This window comes from Urocampus carinirostris, chromosome 5 (genome assembly GCF_059441175.1).
Source record: "Urocampus carinirostris isolate Australia breed hairy pipefish chromosome 5, RoL_Ucar_1.0, whole genome shotgun sequence".
Taxonomy (NCBI): Eukaryota; Metazoa; Chordata; class Actinopteri; order Syngnathiformes; family Syngnathidae; genus Urocampus; species Urocampus carinirostris.
Genome location: NC_142353.1, coordinates 40514749 through 40539881, shown reverse-complemented (window position 1 = coordinate 40539881; position 25133 = coordinate 40514749). Strand labels below are relative to the sequence as shown.

General features: G+C 36.6%; 1 protein-coding gene across 2 annotated transcripts in view; it reads left to right on the top strand.

Annotated features, from left to right (window-relative positions):
• nr6a1a (nuclear receptor subfamily 6, group A, member 1a) overlaps nucleotides 1-25133 on the top strand; it is a 126756-nt gene that overhangs the window by 90383 nt on the left and 11240 nt on the right. For both annotated transcript variants that reach the window (XM_088335221.1, XM_088335222.1), the window contains 2 exons: nucleotides 18885-19115; nucleotides 21277-21332. In XM_088335221.1, coding sequence (XP_088191347.1) covers nucleotides 18885-19115; nucleotides 21277-21332 — 287 coding nt within the window. The remainder of the gene's footprint in view (nucleotides 1-18884; nucleotides 19116-21276; nucleotides 21333-25133) is intronic.

Sequence of the window (25133 nt, the reverse complement as noted above, 5' to 3'; positions counted from 1 at the left end):
AGGGACAGTGTGTATTATTATGCGCCTCCTAATGGTAAACAAAAGCTTTATCCATTAAACTAAATAGATTGATTTTAAAAATGAGCCAAAATACACAAATCATCATAAAATTATGTTATACATTACATGAGGCGCATCTGATGTAGCTGACCTGATTGTCCACCATCTTGCTGCTAACTGTGCTCCAAAATTCTAAATCCTTGTGAAAGTGGCCCTTTTTGGGCACTTTGAGTCTCCGTAGTTTCTATTCTTCCCTTTTTTTCGGGAGCACGAAAGAATACAGTGACTTTTAGTAGTCAAATAATACACACATATTTAGTTCCTCCTAGTGATACCAAAAACTTTATTTCAGTAAAAGTAAATACAAATAAAAGTAGTGAATTTCAATAATAGGCAAAATTCCTGAACTATCATAACAATGTAAATTTTTATTAAAAAATCATAGGTCGAGAAATTTGTCGTAGCCATGTTTGTCTTGCTACCTGCTGCTACGCTGTGGTCTGTGGCACTGGTTTTCGTTCACATTAGAAAATTCAGTGCCATCTAGTGGTCATATTCCACAGATATTTAGTGCCTCTTAGTGGTACAAAAAACTTTCATTCAGTAAAAAAACAACATTGATTTAAATACTAGGCAAAAATATCAGAACTTTTTTCCTTTTTTTCTGTCTCCCTCTTTCTATCTTATTACTATCTTATTTCTTTCCTTCTCCCCCTCTTTTCTCTTTCCTCTATTTCTTTCTTCCTCCATTTCATTCTCTCACTTCTTTCTCTTTTCTCTGAATTTCTTTCCTCTCGCTTGTTCTCTTTCTTTCACTACTTTTTGCTTTCTCTTTTTTTCTACTTTTTCTTTCATTTAATTTCTCCCTCCCTCTTTTCTATATCTTTGCTCTCTGAATCTTTTCTCTCTTATCTGTGTTTCTCTCCTCTAGCTCTTTATTCTTTCTCTTAATGCATTTTTCTCGTTTCTTTTTTTCTCTCTCCCTTTGTTTTACTTTTTATTTGTTCTATCTTTATTTCCTTTATCTATATATATTTCTTATTCTTAGTTGCTTTCTTACTTTCCTGCTTTATTTTTTTTACCTCTATTTTTCTTGATTTTTTTTTCTTTCTCTTGCCACTATATTATTTCTTTTCTTTTACTCTTTAGTTTGTCTGTCTTTCTCTTCATTTCTTTATCTTGTCTTTTTATATCTATCTCTCCTTTAACCCCTTACTCGCTTTCCCTTTTTTTCTCTCACTCTTTCTCTCTTTTACTTTTTTCATCCCTTTTCTATGTTTTTCCCCTCTCTTTTTGTTGCTTTCTGTCTAACTTATTTCTTTCTTCCTTTTCTTTTTCTCTTGTTCTTTCTCTCTCTCGCATTGTATTAGTTCTTTCATTTTCCTCTTTTGTTTTTTGTCTGTCTCTATCTCTACCAATGTTAATTGAAAAAAAATCAGGTTGAAATATTAGTGTAAATTTTACATAGTGGAATCCCTAACTAAGGTCGCCGCCATGTTTTTTAAAAAACTTGCAGCTACACTGTGCTCCAGGGCACTGTTTTTTTTTTTTTTTTCATTCGCATTGGACAATGCAACGCCATCTAGTGGTTGAATATTACACACTAGGGCTTAGAGGGCTATACAATTAAATTTGACATGTTTTTTTGTGAAGGATGCATTTTTTAAGCAGTTAACATTGGTTACGTTCAATTTTTTTGTTTAAAACTGATCAAAAAGTCAGAATAGTTTATTGAAAACTGTAAAAAACATGTATAGATGGGAATATATCCATTCAAATGATAAGGGTGAAAATGCAAACAAAGGCCAAGCTCAAACCTTACATTATTTAGGTGCCATAGCGTGTGGCTTCATTTGCATATAAACTAATACAGAACCCCTGCCGGGTGTAGTATTTCTTAATGCTAATCATTTGTCCCTAAAGCCTGGATGTATATTATCAAGACGGCAATGTCAACAGGTCACAATTGTTTCTTTGGAAGTCCTCAATCTACAACTGCATGCACATAACTTAAAAGATTAACATCACAGTGTGGCTTGCCAGGAATTCGGGATCTCAGTCCCAGAGGCCCTTAAAGATGCTTTAAACCTTTGCGATTGATGTCTGTCATGTACATACCAGTCATAGTCCAAAAGTTTTTCAAAAACCCCCTTGCCCGTGCACGCAACGCGGAGATAGCTAAAGGAGAAGAACAGACTCGATATCTGGAAACGAAGGAAACGAGTCGGCCGGGAAAGGAGGAGGGGGGGTGCGGTCGGAGCGGAAAAGTACAGCGGATCCCTGCTACCCCCGCTCTCGGTCTCAGCCGAGCATGATTGTGATGGAAAGCACGGAACAAAACCTGAAAGAGAGAAAACCCTTTTAGCGCGCCTTGTTGCACTGGCAGGGCCTCAAAAGGCCGCTTTACACTATGCAGCGGCGGCCTTTGTGTGCTCGTGCGGCGGACAATGGAGAGATTTGGCCACCATACTTGAGTCGGCCCAGCATGATCAAGTTTGGAGAGCGGAGAGGCTCCGGAAAACCTGCCGGTTCCTTCGGGGAACTGAGGGGAAAGATGCAGCATCGGCGATTCCTTTCTTGCTTTTTCTCCTCTATTTCTTGCTTTTGAAAATCTCGCTCGTTCTTTTTCTTTCACTATTTTTTGCTTTCACTATTTTGAATCTGAATCTTTCCCCCTTCTTTCTCTCCATTTATTTCACTTATTATTTGTTCTATTTTTTTATATCCTCCCTTTATCTCTACATATTTCTTAATCCTTCTTGCTTTCTTACCTTCCTGCTTTTATCTTTTTATCTCTATTTTTCTTGATTTTTTTTCTCTTTCTCTTGCTACTATAGTATTCATTTCCTTTACTCTTGTGTTTGTCTTTCTCTATCTCTTTATTTCTTTATCATGGCTTTTTTAGCTATCTCTCCTTCAACCCCCTACTCTCTATATAGTTATTTTTCTCTCACTATTGCTTTTTTTCTCTTTTGCCTTTTTCACCCTTTTTCACCCCTTTTCTATGTTCTTTTTTTCTACCTCTGTTTTTTTTGCTCTCTCTCCAACTTATTTATTTCTTCCTCTTTATTTTAATTTCTATTTTTTTTCTCGATCTCTTTGTTTCGTTTTTTCACCTTTTCTCTATTCCACTTTCTGTCACAGTATTTCCCCTCTTTCACCATTTCTTTATTAATTTATTTTTTTAACTTATTTTCCTCTCTTTCGCTCTCTTTTTGTATCTGCCTTTGTTCTTTCGCTTTAGTATTTCATCCCATTTGTATCTTTTTGCTTGTTTGCTCTCTTTCTTGTTTTCTTTTTTGGTATTTTTGCTTTCTTGCCCCCTCTCTCACTCCCACAATCTTCCTTTTTCTCTCCATTGATTCTCTCTCTCTCTTTCTCTCTCTGTCCCCCTCTTATGTGTTTCTCATTTCTGTCTCTTTCTGTATCTCGCTGTTGCGCTCTCTCTCTCTCTCTCTCTCTTTTCTGTCTCTCTCTATCTTTTTTCTCTCTCTTCCCCCTCCTACTTTCTAGTTCTTATATTTGCAACCATGCTGCTTTTTAATGCACCAAAAATTAACATACCATTAAAAAAAAATTAAAAAAAATCTCATGCTGCCGTAAAGACAAAGTCACACAGGTCAAATCGGCCAGATTTGGAAAAAAAATCTCACGGAATGTACCCTACAAGTGACCACAAGCAAAATATATATAGAGACTTCCATTTCCTGGTTTGCTTTAGAGCCCCAGTGTGGAATATTTGACCACTAGATAGCACTGTGTTGTCTAATGCAAACAGAGCACAGCGTGGCAGCAAGATGCCAGACAAAGATGGCAGCGAGCTCTTAGTAGGAATTTTATTATGTAAGAAAAAGTACAAATTTCTCAACTTTTTTATTTATTTTTTTTAGAAAAAATTAACATTGGTATGATATTTCGTGTATTTTGCCTTGTATTCAAATATGTATATTGTTTTTAATGAAAAGTTTTGTACCACTAGGAGTCCCAAAATACTACACACTGGCCCTTTAAAGTTCAGAATGAAACACAAGTTGACCCCTGCAAAACAATGCAGCCTTTAAAGGGAGTTAAGGGGGTTAAAGGTGGTCTCTCTATTCTCTCTCTCTTTTGCTCTCTCTTCCTCTCACTTAAGGCATTGTTTCTGCATTTCTTAACTAATATTCATGAAAATATTAACATTGTGATTAAATATACATTTGATCGGAATTTTGACTTTATATTAGGAAAAAAAGAAGGTTCTGAATTATATTATATATCGATTCCAAGCAAAAGTGTACCATACTCTTGAAAGACCAACACCCCTGACACATGGATAAAAAACAACGTGGCAATCAAATAATAAAACAAATAATTACAAATTGAACCATCAATGCAATTCTGTGTAACTATTTCTACCCAACACCACCAGCAACATTTAACCGGTTAACACGGTACTTCACACCTCTAGAAGATTATGTAGCCTGGTTAAATGATGCCAACCGGTGCGTCTGTGCTAACTATGTGACAAACTTCTCACATAAATCATGCAAATGTATGCAAATGTGTTAAGGGTTGAAATCTGAAATAATCTAGATTAACACGTAGTTGAGTATACATCACTATGTCCCTTTCACGAGATGAGTACGTTTTTAAAAATAGGGTTTAATAGACTATGCCTTGTCCATCCATCCATCCATCCATTATCTGCACCGCTTATCCTCAGTAGGGTCGCGGGGGTGCTCTAGCCCATCCCAGATATCTTGGGCCAGTGGGCAGGGGACACCCTGAACAGTCGCAGGGCACACAGACACAGACAACTCACTCACTCATTTACAATTTGGACCGGCCAATTCACCTGAAATGCATGTTTTTGGAATGTGGGAGGAAATCTGAGTGCCCTGACGAAACCCACGCAAGCACGGGGAGAACATGCAAACTCCAAGCAGGAAGGTTCGATCTCATGACCTCAGAACTGTGCCGCACATGCGCTAACCACTGCCCCGCTGTGCTGCCCTATGACTTGTCTAAATTTTGATAAAAAAAAAAAATACATTTGATTAATATCTTGAATACAAATTTAGCCAGTTAATTGAAAGTTAGGGACACCGGGGACAAGAAAATCAACACATTTTCGCTATTAGTATTTTTCATTTTTCTTTCACCATTTCATGCATCATTTTTATTCGGGAGGCCAAATGCAAAAGTCTGACAGGCTCCAGGGCGGTAGTTTGCCCACCCCTAGTTTAAAGTCAAGTCATGTTTATTTGTATAGTCCTTAATCACAAAGAATCTCAAAGGGCTGCACAGACCACAGATTATTGCAATTCAAAGACTATTATGACACAATCCCCTGATCTAAAACCTACACGAGGGCAAGGAATAACTCAAAAACCTCAGCATGAGGAAAATGAAGAAACCTTGAGAAGGGACCGCACATGAGGTCATCCCCCTTCTACGATGACCAGGCTGCAACGGATGTGCAATAACAAATAATACTGTACATAAATATTGTCAACATAAAATATAGGTTATTCATATGCTATAGAATAGAAGTGTGTTTTAAGCTTAGATTTAAACAGTTCCACTGAGGTTGCAGATCGAATATCAGGGAGAAGAGCATCCCACAGCACCGGGAACCGAATGGAGAACGCTCTCGAACCTGCAGATTTCTTCTTGGCTCTTGGGATCACTAGTAGACCAGCATTTTCAGAGTGAAGGCTCCGGACCGAAACATAGGGGGAAATTAAATCTTAAAGATATGAGGGAGCAAGTCCACGCATGATTTTTATACTACCAACAGAACCTTAAAATCACATCTTAAGCTAACAGGGAGCCAATGCAGGTTAGCTAAAATCAGCGTCATGTGATCAAAATTTTGTACCTGCAGAATTTTGTACCAGCTATGAGCATTTCCACATTGGTTTCAGTTTTCTAAATTGACTTACGCAACTAAATGGTTGAAATCAAGATTGCAATATTTCAATGTTGATTTAATATTCAAAATACAAAGCTCTTGAGATAAAACGAATTGTATTTGAATAACTCGTAGTTTTCTACTCTGTGTTGATACTGTATGTTTTTATATATATATATATATATATATATATATATATATATATATATATATTTGTTACTGAAATTAGAACAATAGTTTTTAAATAATAATCTATAATATTTATTACATATATCACATTTATCATATTCATCATATTCAAAATACTGATGATTATTTTCCTCTTTTCTGGTATACCTTTTTAGAGTTACTAAATGTCTGAGACTATTTTACTTTGTAAAACTATATGTAGAGTAATATATTTACTTACAACGTACACAAATATTTTGATATTATAGTCCAAAGAGGTGTGTGTTTAAAGTACACAAATCTATTAAAGGAATTTAAAGGGCATGTGTTCTGTTGTTGGGGTTAGATACTGGAATGAAGCAAATACTACTTTCCACTAACGGTAAATCATTATTCTTAACAATTGTAGTAGTATTTTATAGAAAGGCATAACGGGGACAAAATTTGCAACCAAAACATGTTTTATTAGTAGTTCTTTATTTTGTTTACTGTTCTTGCCTCAAAAATCCAGACTATTTACAAGTTTAATAATGATTTAAAAAAACAATAGATTGCCTATACATGGTGGTTATGACATCTATATTTTGCTTGTTTGTTATTCGTACGCTGCATTTTAAGATGTTTGAGTGGAAATGCCATGTGTAGATTAGAAAAAAATCTAAAGGAAAATAGAAATACCAGACTGTCTAGGAAATTAAGAGTTTTATATATTTTCTGTATTGCAATTCAAAAAACAAAGCGTCATACATTCTGGATCCTTACAAATCAACTAACCAGTATTTTAATTATTCTAATATTGCTGCTTATGGCTTACACTGCCTACTCGTAAACTTGAGCATGTTATTTTAATATTTCTTGCAATTTTTCCGTTGATTTGTGATAAATTGAGAATATATAACATTTAATGTTTTAATTGCATTGCAGAAAAATGAAGAACTTCATCACAATATTCTTGTTTTCTGAGATAGTCCTGTAAAAAGACAAATATTGATAAATAAATAGTAAAGGGCGGGTTTATGTGAGCTTAACTGTCAGGACCAGAACGGAAACAGGACCCAATTGCGTAACGTTTACCACAAGTTTTGTTAGAGGAGAGAGAAAGGGCTGCGCCCACGATCCGATGTTTGCTGGACGCGGGTAGCAAGTCGCTCTTGTACTCTGATGGTGCTCCGAACGCAGAAGTGGAAGTTCCGTAGCGAGCGATGGCCGTGTCGGGGACGGAAAAACCGAGTCGGTAACCGGGACTGGGAGAGCAAGGCGTGGTCGGGGTCGGAAACGAGTCGTAAACCAGAACGGGATATTAGACGTAGTCGGGGACAAAAAGAGGTCGTAAGCCGGGACGTGAGAGCAGCCGTGGTCAGGATCTAAACGTGCCGTAGCCGGAGACAGACGGGAGCAAAAAACGGAACAGGTGGGAGTCAGGGTTGAAAAAGGCTTGCCTAGTGTTCACTGAGGTTTGCAGTCGGACAGACAAAAGGGGACAGACAGCACTGCTGAGTCACATCAGTAATCATGACATTTATTTTTGTCTGGGCCTTTTCATTAGCAGATGACTATTCATTGGTTGTGTGCTATGTGATCAGAAAATGGTTTAATTGTTGTCGTTTAATGGGCAAATGTAAAAATTATCATCATCAAAAGAAAAAAATGGATATCCCACATGGTGTCTACGGGCACCACAGTGCCCCCTAAGGACAGTTGAATCGTCAATGTTATTTTCTAGTAAAATGATTGTCTTTAGTGTTTGGCTGAGCATTTAACTGTACTTCCAATATTTTATCTGGTAATAGTAGAAAAATATATATTATCAGCATGATAAGTTGTTATTTTACAAATATATATCGAACTGGTACCTATTTGCAATAAATAGTTACAAAAATTAGCACTTAGGTTCAAAAAGATTGGAGACCCCTGCTGCAGACCCTGTTTAGTCTTTCTCATAAAGGGACAGTGTGTAATATTAAGAGCCTCCTAGTTGTACAAAAAAATTTCATTCAGTAAGAAAAAATATTTTTTCTATGCAGGGGTCAACTTGGGTTTCATTCCAAACTTTTAAGGGACAATGTGTAATACTTTGTGCCTCCTTAGTGCAAAAAAACTTTCATTTGATTAAAAAATGGATTTGAATACTGGGCAAAAATACAGGAACTACTATACCTATGTGAATTTTTATAAAAGAAACATTGGTCGAGAAAATTGTATCTCTACTTAGAAGTTGCCACCTTGTTTGTCTGGCATATTGCTGCTACACTGTGCTCCTGGCACTGGTTTTCATTCACATTAGACAAAACAGTGCCATCTAGTGGTCAAATATTACACACTTGGGCTTTAAATGTTTTTTTTTGTTTGTGTAGCTTTCTTTAGAAATCCAGGATATGAAACAAAAAACTAAACTACTGACATATGATTGTTTGGGTTCGTTATTTTCGAATCCATACCTTTTGGCATGACATCGTTATAATATTGGTAAAAAGCAAAACTTCAAGGCGCAAAGCCCTTCAATAAATGCCATGAATATTTAACTGCCATCTACTGAAGGAAAAAGGAAAAGGAGGAGTCTTAGGACCCGACACGCTGAGATCAAGTCTGTGAAGGTGTGAATCGGCCTGATTATATGGTGGCCATGCACTTGAAAGACAGGGTGATAAATTTGGCAAATAAGCTTAAGTGAAGGCTACGAGAGCAGTTGTGTTTCTTTCCCCCTCGGTAAAGGAAGTTGAGGATTTCACAAAGAGAGGTTAGTGAAATATATGGCTTGAATGTGTTTTGGAAAGGGCACCAGGTCTGACAAATGGCAGGATGGGATAGGCGAGGAAGCGCCATTTACAGTATGTGGTTCTCCTCATATCTTCAGCCGGCAGGGGGTCAAAGCATTTACTTAAAATCGCTTTCAGCAGGTAGGCAAACATTGGGGAGAAACCCTCAACCGTCAGTCGTATATTTTGAATACAAAGGGCGTTTTCTCCACGGCACCAGATGTTCATATTTTTAACTAACAACAGCTCAAAAATACAATGGCCACTGTTACACAAATGAAGTGGCTAAATGGAATGGTTTGCTCTCTCCATGTTTTCACACGTGTCTTTGAAGTCTCTATTTGCATAAACGCGATACAATTCGGGTTTTGTTTAATAGTGGAGGGGGGGAGTGTTAATGAGCTAGCTTGTTGCAACGAGTCTTTGTTGCTCTCAGGATTTTTTTTCTTTACATAGGAGAGGGATGGGTGCCACCAGTCTGTACTAGCCCAAGACACACCACAGGAAATGGGGCTCATACGAGCTTAGTGGTTAAGGCAGGGATGTCAAACTCAATTGCACAAGGGGACAAAATTTAAAACACACTTAAGGTCGCGGGCCAACCAGGATAAACATTTATTGAACGCACTTAAACTGAATGTTTTTGGAACATAAATATGAATAAAAACATACAAGAATATTGAATTTAAACCTTAAATCACTTATACAGTATTCATTATTTTGCTCTGAATAAAAATATCTTGTTAAATTATACAACTTAAAACTTGACTTAAACAACTTAATATTAAAATAACATTCAAATTCCTTTGCTCCTATGTCATCGTATATATTAAAAAAAAACGTAAATATCCCAAAAGATTTTGCTCTCCTTAATATATCTCCTGTCAAAAGTAGAAATATGAAAATGCTACACAAATTATTTCGTAAAAACGTCACAACATTCTGAGAACAGGGAGCCTGATGTGCTTACCTTTGGCGCAGACGGCGTAGGGCGAGAGATGGGAGGGAGTGCTTGCCCTATTTGCATAGCTCCACCCATCACTCCCACTCACCCAATCAAATAACTTTAAATTCCCTTCCGGTGTTTTGGCGTATTTACAATTTGTTCCGTGGATTCATCAAAAAGTATCTGAACACTGAACATAGATTTTATAGTGAGCTTTCATATAAAGGATTCTTTAGCGTTGTAAAGCCAAAACGAGTTTTTTTGTGTGACACCTTGACTGTAAATCGTAGTGAATACGTGCCCTATATATTCTGAAAAGTACTGCTTTACGTATCAGCTTTCGTTTGGCTTTGCGTGTGTCTGAGAAGAATTAATGGTTCAAGTTTTGAATGAGATGGAGAAAATTTGCATGCAATTAAATTATTCTCTGAGCCATAAGTACTCATAGAAAGAGCCGTATATGGCTCGTGAGCCATAGGTCCCCGACCCCTGGTATATAGTATAGTATACGTCATATATGAAGGAATAGGTACAGTGACTAAAACGTCAGAATATGATGTCCAGGGATGAGACGGCGTGGTTCATATTGACGGGCCATTAATAACAATAATGTCAAATGGTCTTGCGGGCCGGATATGATTACACGGCGGGCCGGACCTGGCCCGCGGGCCGGGAGTTTGACACATGTGGGTTAAGGATCCAACCAATTTGACCACTTTTTGTGTGTAGTGCAACCGAAAATGGAAGAATACCAACAACGGAGAGTCAAAGTGACCAAAACACACCATATGTTTCCTTTTGTGTTTGTTTTTTGCCAAGATGGCAGACAGTCATGTCAGCTCTCTGTTATCTAAAGTAAAAATGAAATATTATTGACCTACAGATATGAAAGATGCATGCTTATATAATAGTTCATGAATTATTCAAATGCATTATTCAAATCAAGATCTATCTATCTATCTATCTATCTATCTATCTATCTATCTATCTATCTATCTATCTATCTATCTATCTATCTATCTATCTATCTATCTATCTATCTATCTATCTATCTATCTATCTATCTATCTATCTATCTATCTATCTATCTATCTATCTATCTATCTATCTATCTATCTATCTATCTATCTATCTATCTATCTATCTATCTATCTATCTATCTATCTATCTATCTATCTATCTATCTATCTATCTATCTATCTATCTATCTATCTATCTATCTATCTATCTATCTATCTATCTATCTATCTATCTATCTATCTATCTATCTATCTATCTATCTATCTATCTATCTATCTATCTATCTATCTATCTATCTATCTATCTATCTATCTATCTATCTATCTATCTATCTATGCACCCATCTATCTATCTATGCACCCATCTATCTATCTATCTATGCACCCATCTATCTATCTATCTATGCACCCATCTATCTATCTATCTATCTATCTATCTATCTATCTATCTATCTATCTATCTATCTATCTATCTATCTATCTATCTATCTATCTATCTATGCACCCATCTATCTATCTATCTATCTATCTATCTATCTATGCACCTATCTATCTATCTATCTATCTATCTATGCACCCATCTATCTATCTCTACATATATATATATATATATATATATATATATATATATATATATATATATATATATATAACATTTTTTTTCTTGTGTATTATTTTGATCTCCCGTCCCGGCTATCTTTTACTGAATTAAGTTTTTTTTTTACCACTAGTAGGCACAAAATAACACACAATGTTGTTTTATGTTGAAATTGGTTCTTAGACAAAAATAAAACCGCCGCACCTCAAACCTGTTCTTACTGCAAGTGTCCATCAGATGGCACTATGGCACCATAAATAACCAAGTAACAATCTTCACTGTCAATTAAAATACATTTACATAGTTTATACAAATTTTGTATTTTGCTATAAACCAGTAAACTACAGAGATTCCCATTACTGTACATACATCTATTTTAAATTGACGTAATTTATCGACGTAGCCCTTTATAGGTTTATATTGAACAGAATATTTAACAGACCTGTTTTGAGATTTTGACCCTGTAAAAAATTTAATCCAAATACATTATTAGGCTATGTTATACATGGAATATAGGTATGTTTAGCGTAATAAAGAATATTCAACCTCAGTTTTAGATCTGGATATGCATGACTGCCAGGCATGTCAAAGTCTATGTTCTATACATATCAGTATTGAGGTACACAAAAAACAACATCATTACATATTTAGCGATACGTGGGTATGAATTAGTAGGTGCTGATAACATTTTATTTTAAGGTGTTAGGTCTGGTGATGTTGACAATATTGCATTTGCTTTCATATCTGAATATTTCACTCACTCACAATTGAATAATTTTAACCTTATATCATTTTCATCCTTTAAACAATCACATTCTATTTTAATCAAGGTAATCATTAAGTTGTGATGAATGCACCTGAGGATTATCCATATATTCGAATGTGGTTATTTACTTATTTACTTCGTCCCAATGTATCCATTCATCTAGTTTTATACAGTCTCTACGTTGGTCTAAGTTGTATTCGGATTTACTGTTAGATGGGTATTGTTTTGAGTCCTATCAAGCCACATGCTGGATTCAGTCAGGACAAGTGACTGGTGTGAAGCTGGAATTTGGGGAATTTTCCACTATGTTATGATTCATTTTTGTCATACCGCGCTGTGTTCAGTCCCATTTGGTATGTTAATGATTGTCAGCCATTTTAAAGGCGCAATTTTAAAAACCTCACAACATTGTTCTATACTCACAACCCAAACATATTCTTTTTTAATCTGTTTTATTGTAGGAATAAAAAACCTTAACAGACGTGATCAGTTCTAGCATTTGTTTTACCTGTTTGCGTTGCTCTACGCGAATGTTAAACAAACATGCAGAGGGGGACAAAAATTATTATTCCTTACCTTGGTGTGCCCTTTAATTCAGAAACCTGTAATTAAAGGGATGCTAATTTCTTTTTTGGATTTCAATGTGTTTTTTTTAAAAGACATTTTTCACTGAGTGAAGGCAGTTTTATGTACTAATGCTATCAGTTTTAAAGACTACTCAAACGAGATATTGATGTCATTATCGATCTAAAAATGTGGTATTAAACATCCCGTAGTACTCTATTCTGCTTTTGTTTTTGAGCGTGTAGTATCTGTTGTCAATGTAATGTCCAAAGTTCACAAAAAAATCTACTACCAAGTTGGCCTACACTGTGTGACGCCTCATTGTCTTATCTAGTGAGGCTTTTCTGGCAATTCTCTACTGGCAGCAAATTTAAAACCTCATACCTTTTAAATGGTAATCTGTCTTCGGGCGTTGCAAGTTCTCAGTTCTAGAGATTTTTGCCCCCTCTTTGACAGAAACACCTCCATAAACCTCTTTCCAATTAACTTTAAAACACGAGAGTCTAAGCTTCCTTTCAGACCCCCACTCGCCTTCGTCTTGTCTCTGAAAAGCTTAGCCTCCTCTTTTTTCACGTACTACTTATTAGCTCTATGCAGTCCTGCTCATTTGAGTATTCCAGATGATAATTACTGGTGCAACATTGAGCTCTTAGGTTTTTTTCAACTGGTCCATTGACATATTTCCATGACGAGGTTTCATCTACTGGTTTATGTTCTTTCTCCGAAGCATGTTAAAAATGAACAATAATTTCACATGGTCTTAGTAGAATAATCATTTTAAGCTTTTGTTATACATTCAGAAGTACTGAAAAATGGATGTACCGAAGTAAGAATATTTTTATTTGGTGCCTCCTAGTGGTAGACAAAAAAATAATTCATAAAAAGAAATAACTGTCATGATTACTCATTACACTTACCTGTGCCCGCTCGCTTGGTGCCAGCTGCTGCTGGTTACCTGAATGGTTCCCCGCCCGATTCAAGCTCAGTCCTTTCACTCGCCTGGGGTCAGTCCGTCAGCGAACCTCTATTTACACAAGGCAAGCATTTTTGACTCTGACTCCCGTCTGTCCCGCTTTGTCGACCGTTTTCTACTCGTCCGTTCCTGATTTCCCCTTTTTCTCCTGCGACGACCCGTTTTTTGACCCCGACCACGTTTGATCTCCCGTCCCGGCTAACGAACCATTTTTGACTTCGACCACGTTCAGATCTCCCGTCCCGGCTAACGACACGTTTTTCCAGTTTGACCACGCTACGCTCTCCCGCTCTGGAAGATCCACTTCCGCATTCAGAACTCGCTCCGATCCTGTGAGCGGCTGGCTTCCCGCGACCAGCGAGCACCGGATCGCTGGTGCTGACTTTCCTCTATATTTCAATAAACTTGTGAGTAACGTTACGCATCTGGGTCCTCCTTCTGTTCTGATCTTGACCATAACATTGATTTGAATACCAAGCAATAAATACCTGAACTATCATTTCCATATTTTTTTCGATTCTCATAAGTTGAGAAATTGCATGAGCCTCACCAAGAAGGAGCTGACATAATTTTCCGACAACTTGTTTCTACGGTTAACCCCGAAAAAACAAAAACCTTGTGAAAGACTTGTGATAATAAAGTAGAAGAGAAATTGTGCAGTATATTTGAGTCTTCGTGGTTTACATTCTTTCTGTGCGTTGTAGCACTCGTTTCCGGTTGCACTACACAATATAATGACCTATAATAGTCAAATTATACACACTGCCCCTTTAGGTGTATTTAGCAAATGCAACCAAAAATGCACAATAATTTGTTGATTTTTTTCAAGGCTGACCAAATTACATTACATGGTGATATGAATTGTATGGAGTATTAATTCTGTCAAAAATTTAAGTTCAGTACAGATGAAAAACTCAGTCATGCCTAAAAAGTAGAAAACCAGCGAAATTATTATTCAGTCCTTTCCAATATCAAGCAAATTTCAAAAACACATTTTAAAAGTAATATAAGAAAATAATATATAACAATAATAATAGTTCAGAAATACTGTGAATTGAAAGGTTAATGTGAGTAATGTACTGAAAAAACAAGCAGTCTGCCTCTATAATAGTAAAGGTCTCTCAGTATTACACTCAAGTACTCCATTAAACAAACTTTAAGGTCAATCTGTCCACTCAGGTGGTTGTATTAACCTGCTGGACAGTATCATCTGGTCCATTATATCTAAGAGACCACCCCCAACTGTTCTATTCTATTCTGGGTCAACACTTGAATTAAAGAAAAGTGAACATCCAGGGACGTAATCCTCTTTTTTAAGGCTAGGGTGGAAAAAGATCAATTAATGAATCAAAATGCGTCTTTTTGCAACAGACGTGAGCAGATTTTGTAACCTGAACCAGAAGTTATTTAGCAATCTGTAATAGTAATCTAAACTTGATTTTATATGACTTGAAGACTAAGTGTTGCAAAAATAATTGAGATTATGAAACATGCTTTAAATTGTGTAATTAAAGAAACTGCATGGAAAGTCTCCAATCAGGCAGATTATTTGAGACTGAAAGCCATATTGATTTACGGGATACCCGATACAACATTGTCCAGTTGGTCAAATCAGCCTATATTCCTTTTCAGTTTTTCAAATGTATGTGTAGTGTCATCGATATGACACCGAGCTGAACCGCCAAAGATGAACCGTGACCGCAGGGGATGTGTACCGTAATTGAAGCTTTAATTCCTTCTCGGCATTAGCTCAGGAGGTAGATCGCAGGTTCGAATCCCGGCTCCTCCGTGTTACATGTCGAAGTGTCCTTGGGTAAGACACTGAACCCCTAATGCCCCCAATAAGCAGGTTTGCGCCTTACATGGCTGCACGGCCGCTATTGGTAAAAGCGCTTTGGGAAGTCTTCATTGACTTGAAAAGCGCTATATAAATGCAGATCATTTCATTTTCATTTCATTTTCTCCGGATGGTGAAAACTGCAACAGTAGAATACAATGCATTGAGACAAAGTGCCAATAAGTTCACAAAAATAAAGTACATAAACCTTACATCTGTGTAAACTTTCACAAGATATAGTCTTTGTATACACCATATAAACACTTTTACAAACGTTGCCTTGTACATTTTTCAACATGGATGGAGATGGATTGGACATGCAACAGTTCTGTCAGTCCTTGTTTTTGTTGACATTTGCTAAGCTTTTCAAATTAAAGCTCAAATAAACACATATTTATGTAGAACACTTCTTATTGAACTTGCATCCATTCATACCTTTGTTTTACATTTTAAACACAGTAACATATTTATTAAAGAGAAACAGTTGCCGTAAGGAAAACACAGTAAGGCTATGTATACATTTTTTTTTAAATTATAAAAAAGTTATGTAACTATCCAAAATCATCGTACATTAGTTTTAAAACTGCTTAACAAATGAATATATGTTGGTCGTTATAACTGAATTATTACCTATCCACAGTGTAACCTCACTCTCGGTCAACGTTAGAAACTGTAGCGAGTTAGCCCAGGTGGTCACATCAAGCTATCAACTTATTCATTGAAAAGCCACATCAATGGCAACATGCTAACATGGAAAAATAAAGTATTTAATGAACTAAATAGCAACAAAATGAAAAATGGTTTGGGTGGGTTGGTACCAATGCCAGGTAACGTTATCGGTACTGGCAATAGGATGTTAGAAGGGATTAGCATTTGCAATGTTCGGCGATATTAGCAGTCTATTGTGGCCATTTAACAGCCACCGATATGAAATTAAAGGAATGGTAATCAAATGCAATAACAAGGGACACGGTTTATTATTTGGCGTCTACTCGTGATAAAAAAGACATTATTTAATAAAAACTATATTATTCAGAACAATAGGCAAAAATACAGGAAATATTATACAAACTTACATTTTTTTAAATACTCGTCGTCCAAGAAATGTATTTTACATAAGATGAGGCTCATTGAGAGGAAGCTGACATAATTTTCTGTCATCTTGCTGCTATGGGTACCCCCAATAACCTGTAAAAAGGTTGACCACAAAAACAATGCAGTTTAGTCCCTAGTTTGTATTTTTCCTTGTGCTTTGTAGCATACATTTTTGGTTGCACTACACAATACAGTGACATCTAGTGGTCAAATATGTATTACACTGTATCCCATTAAGAAACATATTATGTTGGTCTTCAAACGAAAGTGTTTAACAATAGCTGTCTCATATTTAAGGGATACAACATTTTAAGTACTACTACTGTGCCGGCTGCCTGCCAAAATTGTCATACATGTTGCCGGGCTGCTACGTGCTGCAGTGCCAGAAATTGATTTAACAAGTTGCCAGAAAAACTGAAGATGATCTAGCTATAGCCATAAGTATAGGTGGACGGAGATTTCGAAAGTTGTACGTTGGATATTGCCTTGTGTTCATTTTTTTCTTTTCACTGTTTTAAATTGTCACACAATGCAAAGTTTGATGCCAAGTTGCTCATTTTGAGGGTTGTGTTTGACTTGACTACACAAGTATACGCCGATGTGTACACAAAACAATTGAAAACATTTGAATGCATCGTGGATTAACGAAGTGGAACTGCATTTTAATCAATCATCTGCTTTGCTCTGCTGATGCGTAATGTAATTGATAACAACTAATTTGTGTTCCCTATAGAATGTTTTTTCCCTTGTCGAGTTGCACGAAGGTCGATTTGCTGCGGCGATTAAGGAAAGCTTTTTGACGGCTTCCTCAAACTGCTGTCATAACATTTTCAGAGCACCTACCACGACGAGCATAAAAAATGTCTTTAAACTGCAGTCTGAGCGTTCCTATAATCCACTCTTAATTCTCTGCTACAGCAAATATCAGCTTCAAAGACGGTTTCTCTGCTTACCATCGCCATGACTGTATATTTCCCCACTGTACACGAGTACTTGCACAAGAGCATGGAATAATAAGAGGATAGATATATTTTCTTCAAGCCGCACTCCTTAATTTTTACTTTATATAATATTGTTGCTAGTTCCTGTCATTATCACTGGTCTTGTTTGTAATGGGGACTGTAAACAAGTTCATCTGAACTGAATAATATGCATGATTTACTCTCCATTTTCACAACATGAGCGTTAGAGATTAGTTAACACCCTACAAGCATTTAAGCCACAGCCACCCCAAAGTCACAGTTTGAAATGTAGAAGAGGATTTGCAGTGTACCCACTTTATTAATGCAAAATAATTGGGTCAACAAAAATCCTCTTGTGGCAAAGTGACCATATTTTCTGTATTTGACTATAGTGCTGCAACTAACTATTTTTTTAATAATTGATGAATCGGTCCATTATTTTTTTTAGATTTAAAAATCACATTATTAATTTCATCCTCATATAAAGAATAGTGCACAAAACAACACAATATTATATCATTTTAAACAATAAAAAATTCGTATAGTTTAAAAAAATAAACAAAAATACATACAAACGTAAGCTATACACCTGCAAATATGTAAGATACTCTATTCCTACCACCTTATTATATTTGGACTTATCATACAAAACAGTAATGAAGAAAGCGCAGTTAATTCCATTTTATGCGTATTCTTTTTTTTCTCCACAAAAAAATATCAAAAATGTAAACCCACTTTTCAAAGTTTTGTCAATTTGTCTTATGGGTTGAATCCTTGAATATGATAAACATTACCGATGTGCAAATGATATATGATATGCTTAAGGATGTGCCACTTGTGTTGAGTTAAACATGCCATCATTATTATATCTTTTTACCTTATTTTTTTAAATGTATTTATTTTGTGATTTTTTTTTCTCTGTATTCCTGCCCTTTTTGTTCCCTTGAAAATTGTCAACTTTGTTGTGTTTCGCTGTCTCCAAGACAATTTTGTTTGTATTAAATTAATTTTCATTAAACAATTGTTTTAAAGCGTAGGATACTTTATTTTAGGGAATAAAAAAACAGTAGTGAGGCGTCCTCTGCTGGGTGAAAGTGGTACTACAACTCTCCAACTTCACAACAAAATTCAATACACTTATTTTCACTGATTTAGCGTGCTTAGTGGCTCTTTATTGCACGAGACGACGAATCGATGATGAAATTAATTGCCAAACCTATTGATAATGGATTCTGATTGACTTCAACGATTTGTTGTTGTAGCCTTATTTGACTCAATTCTCTGTATTTTTCTTTGAACTTGCGCAGATGATCCAACTGAGCAACGTACTTGCCTTATCTGTGGAGATCGAGCCACAGGACTGCACTATGGCATCATCTCCTGTGAAGGCTGCAAAGGCTTCTTCAAGCGCAGCATTTGCAACAAGCGCGTTTACCGATGCAGCCGAGACAAAAACTGTGAGATGTCGCGCAAGCAACGCAACCGCTGCCAGTATTGCCGCCTACTCAAGTGTCTGCAAATGGGGATGAACCGCAAAGGTAAATTTCAACAAAGTTATGGTATTATTAACTCTTTGAGTGTCATTGATGGAATACAGTCAAGTCGAGTCACATTTATCTGTATAGTCCTTAATCACAGACTGTTCCAAAGTGCTGCACAGGGCATCATTACAACATCAACTGATCACAAAATTCTCAAAGGGCTGCACAGACCACCATTAAAAGAGCCCCCTGATCTGAAATTTAAATGAGAGCAAGGAAAAACTCAAAGAACCTCAGCATTAGGAAAATGATTAAACCTTCAAAATGGGTTGCACATATAGTGGCTGTTTCAAAGGACACCAACAAACAACACACAATAGACATTGATTAGTAATCAAAATTGTGCAAAAACTCCAATTGACAGTTTTGGAATGCTCTTCCTCCCTGAGAAATCATGCATGGACTTGCTCCCTGATATCTTTCAGATTTAATTTCCCCCTATATTCCTGTTTGGATCCTTTGCTCTGGTCTACTAGAGATCCCAAGAGCCAAGAAGAAATCTGCAGGTTCGAGAGCGTCTTCCATTCGGGCCCCAGTGCTGTGCAATAATCTTCCCCCTGAGATTCGATCTGCAACCTCAGTGGAACTGTTAAAATCCAGGCTTAAAACACACTTATATTCTACATCATATGCATAACCTATATTTTATGTTGACAATATATTTGTACAGTATTATTTGTTATTGCAACATCCGTTGCAGCCTATTCATCCTGGAAGGGGGATGACCTCATGTGCGGTCCCTTCATTTTCCTCATGTTGACATTTTCGAGTTTTTCCTTGCCCTCATATAGGTTTTAGATCAGGGGATGGTGTAATCATAGTCTGTGGTTTGAAATAATCTGTGGTCTGTGCAGCCCTTTGAGACTCTTCGTGATTAAGGGCGTCACAAATACACGGGACTTGATAGTTCAGGGGCGAGCAATCTTATTGAGTCACCGGCTGCATTGGGTCCAAAAATTTGACAAAATGGTTGGGTGGGAGAAAAATATTTCATTTCAATTCATTTTTTAAATTTACCTCAGTAATACATGTTGGGAAAAATATAATGTAGGCCTACCCAATTATTGTTTTATCGTCGCTGCCATGTCTATATTTGCCTTTTTTTTGTATGCATTTTCTTTACATTCCAATCAGTGGATTTCATTTGGTATTTGGATATTTTAATGCTGTTTTAGAGGGTCGCTGATATGCGATATGAGATTTTATGCGAGTTTAAACGGTACTTAAGGTCGTTTTGGTTTTGCAGGTTTACTTTTTAAAAAAATAGTTGAATATATTCTACCACTGCTTTAAACTGCACAATCCCTTCAATTGTTAAATTTGAGATGTAGAAATGTTTTCTTGATTTGGCTTACAGTAATTCGGATGGTGTAGTGGGTCCTGAAGCTGGAGCAGTTGACAATCACCGATTTTACTCATGGCTTCGGCAAAGACTTTAAAATAACAAATAATATGACCAGTACCTTTTTTTTTTTAGCTCCTGCAGAGCTTGCTGAGGATGATAATTTGAACGAGATGTGTCTGAAGAGGGAAACATCTCAATCAGAGAAGTGTCCCTCCACTTTAAGATTTTGTATTTTGGAAAGAACAGGTTAATTGAGAAGGAAATACAGATGCAGAGACTTCCGTTAAATAATAATATTTAGCATTTTTCTTCACATATGTACAATATATCTCAACTATTTCAAAGTCATCATGATATATTTTCAGCCAATATTCGTGAATGTTTTAATTTGAATGTATTGTTGTTGGATAATTCACTCAGTTTGGTTGTTTACTAGACGCATGAGTACTTCTCGTTTTTTGTCCTTTACTGCCCCCTTTTGGATAAATTGTGAACCACTGTCAGTACACTACCTGATGTAGATTCCCAAATAATCATTCACCAGATGCCTGTTTTGGCTCAAGAATTTGATTTAAATAACTCATTTTTAAAGATGAGCTTTCTCAAGAGGTTCTCTTTCTTTTTTTCAAGGACAAACCAAAACAGATAAGTCAGGAAATAGAATTGAGTTCAATCGCACATCTTTGAGAGTTTTGTGTCAGCCACCAGATAGAGCCAAAGGATCCATAATCACAATGTCACGACTGAGCTAAATACAAAATTTAGAAATATCAGCTTTTGATTGTTCTTCTTAATATTTTTCCTCTCACACAGCAATCAGGGAGGATGGCATGCCAGGAGGGAGGAACAAAAGCATTGGACCAGTTCAGGTAAACATTTGATTCTTACCATTAACTAGATCATTGATTTGTGATATTTACTGAGTTTTGTGGAGGTCAAGCATTTAAAAAGGTAGAAATAAAGTAAACAAACATGTACATTGTGAGAGTTCCCATAGAAGTGTCCGAAATAATTTAGTTTAAATGATTCCTATACACACTGGCTACCAACCCATCATGTTTTCTGATTCTGGTGTTATTTAATTGTAATTTTCTGATGTGTTATTTGTTGCACCATACCTGATTTAGCTATACTTTGCACATTTTTTTTCTAAACTCAATATCCATCCGTCATATGCTCCGCTTATCCCTATTAGGGTTGCGGGGGTGCTGGAGCCCATCCCAGCTATTTTCATGCAATGGACAGGGGACATCCTGAACTGGTTGCCAGCCAGTCAGAGGGCATAAACCCAATATATTTTTTATATGCATCCCTTATTTTCACCTTTTCTGTTATTTGCATCGTTTCTTTTTTGTTGGTGTGCACACGGGAAAGATTCAGATTCAGATCTACTTTATTGTCATTCTAGTACACGTGTATACAGAACGAAATGTCGATACATCCGACCCGCACAGTTTCCTTGAATGTACAGATATAAATAAAATTGTTGTATTGAGTTGGAGTAAAGAGGAAGTAAGTTCATATGTGCTATGTCGTTTATGTAGCATATTTGACAATAAAGTTTAAAATTGAAGAAAATAAAACAATGTTACAATCAAATAAAAAATATCAAATATATTGTTCTGTTTTATAAATAATCCAAAGAGTATTGATATCAGGAGTTTCTTTGGGTAGTAGGGCAAAAAAAATTGAGATTTTTAAGACCAGTATTGCGATTTTCGAGTTTTTTTCTTGCTAGTTTTATTTTTGTTAATCAACCATATTTTGAGATGCTAAACCTAGAGAAAACAGCACCATCTACTGGCAGGCTTTGTTAGAGTTGCTTTCTGTTGACCATTTTTTACTTTTTAATTCCTCAATCGATAGTACCTACCCAACTATGAAATACACTAGATATCACTTCAAGCTCATTAAAATAGTGATCTGGAGAATTTTTCAACATAAAACATCACAAAATAACATTCCAATTATTTATTTTGACATGTCTTCATAACCAAATAAAGTCAACCGGGGCGGCAGTAGCTCAGGAGGTAGAGCGCTTGTCTTGGGATCAAGGGATCCCAGTTCGAATCCCGTCTTGTCCGTGTTACATGTCGAAGTGTCCTTGGGTAAGACACTGAACCCCTAGTACCCCCAATAAGCAGGTTAGCGTCTTACATGGCTGCAATACAAGACCGCTATTGGGAAATGTGAAGCACACTGTAAAGCGCTTTGGGAAATCATTGACTTGAAAAGTGCTATATAAATGCAGATCATTTCATTTCATTTCATTTCATTTTATTAACCTCTAAAATAAATGGTAAATGCTCTGCATTTATATAGCGCTTTTCAAGTCAATGAAGACCTCCTAAAGCGCTTTACAATGTGCTTCACACTCACCCGTTCACAAACACACACACACCAATAGGGAGATGGGTTTTTACAATAATTGTTCGACTGTTATATGGCACCAAATTCTGTCTAATGTACCTAGATAAGCAAAATAATGCTAAAACAAGAAGAAAAAATAACAGTAAATGGCGACAATGCCCAGCTTGGTCAAAAAGAAACTAAGAAATGGTTGGCATTTCTTGAATTCCAAGAGTTTAACCTTCCAGTTAATGACGCATTTGAGTGATTGGTGACGTCGTACAGGCACCGTGTCCGTACGTGTCTGAGACACGTATTTGCTTCTTTGCGAGCTGTCGGAATGTTGAGGGGTAATAAGTTTGACTGAACTATCTGACTGTTTTGTTGACGTTCCCACTGTAGCCCCCTTATAGTCCGGTGCGCCTTATGTATGGAAACTATAGGAGTCACTTGGGGTATAATTGCAGGTCTGAAATGTCATTTTATTTTCTTATTTCCTTTTCGTGGGGTAGGATTCTGTATTCATGCTTTGATTTTTACAATATCCTGCAAGAAAAAAAGTGAAAAGGGGGTAGGCAGTTAAAAGCTTCTGATTCAGCCTAATCACTTTGGACACATGTTTTTGTATATTTAACAGTTTTTTTTTGGTGTAAATATTTAGTTATTTCCTTTTGTTAATGACTGGTTGACGTTGTTTTTTTTTTGTGTGTGCTGTGCCCAAAAAAAACCCACAAACAAATTAAAATCCTAGAGCAGTGTAGTTGCAAGAAAAGTTGGTAGGAACATTTGCACACTGTCATACATTGACCTTGTGATTTAAGCATATTAGCACAGCATTCTCCATTTAGTGTTGTTTTGATTCTATCTATGCAAATGAGTAGGAAAGAAAATATGAGACGTGAAATGTAGCAGAAGATGATTGGAGGTTCAATCAATTCTAGCTCATTCAAAGGGGGAAAGAAATTTAAATGTTGTTATGCATTGAGTAGGTGGATTTGTTTTATTCTATTGGAAAGCGGGAGTAAGATATATCCGTCCCGACCCAGGCCCACGGGTATAATAGTCCGACCTACCCTGAGCCTGATCAATTAACTTGATTTTCAGGACTGAGCCGAAGGCAAAGCTGAAATTTCGTACTTTATTTGTGAGGAAGAGAGGGGATTTATGGTAAAAATATAAAGACTGTCTTTTGTCACAAAATTGTATATACATTTCTATCTATCTATCTATCTATCTATCTACCCTGGTCATATCCCTCGAGAGGGGTGACCGACAGCAAGACAGATACATACAAAAACAAAGAAAATAAAAAAGGAAAATATTACATCATTAAGGGGAAAAATATAAATTTCCATATTTTATGTTTATGTGTCCGCACAGGTTACATTAACTGACCATTTTCAATCATTGACATTTATCGGAAAATTAAGGCCGTCCATCATTTTTATGGGTTGTAAATTGTGCTATATACGACATCAGTAGCCTAGATGGTAAGGCGCCCGCTTTGAGACTGGGAGGTCGGTGGTTCGCGCCCCGGCCGAGTCATTCCTAAGACTTAAAAAGTGGTCGGCGGCGCCCTCTGTTGGCTGCGGCTGCATCGGCTCGCTACAACGGGTCAGGTGCAATCGACATTTCGTTCTGTGTACATTGTTACACAGAATGACAATACAAGGAAATTATTATTATTATTATTATTATATATCTATATAGCTTAGGTCGGTGGTTCGCGCCCCGGCCGAGTCATTCCTAAGACTTAAAAAGTGGTCGGCGGCGCCCTCTGTTGGCTGCGGCTGCATCGGCCCGCTACAACGGGTCAGGTGCAATCGACATTTCGTTCTGTGTACATTGTTACACAGAATGACAATACAAGGAAATTATTATTATTATTATTATTATTAAGAGAGAGGGATGCAGAGAGACGAAGGAAAAAAATAATGGGTTTATAATAAAAAAGGCAGCGAGAGAGCAGCCCGTTCCAACCAGAACATAATAATTGACATTTCAGGCCCGAGCTGGGTTTGGGTTTTGGCCTAAGAGCTTATCTCTTATGCAAAGAGATAAATTGCGGTTTCAGTACATGAAAGAATCAACCATTGCCAGAAATTTTGAAAATACACTCATTAAATACTCATTTCTCTAATAGTTTTTTGTCGCTTCTCTCTGCACAGAAGTGCAAACACACACACGCACACACAGGTTTACTTCTTTCTCTCAAGGCCCCTTTCATTGTGTGACATCGTCCTTGCTCCTGAACATATGAGTGAAAAGCACTGTCCTTGCGGCGCATGCTAATTAACGGAATTGAGCTTCGTGTGCTTTTG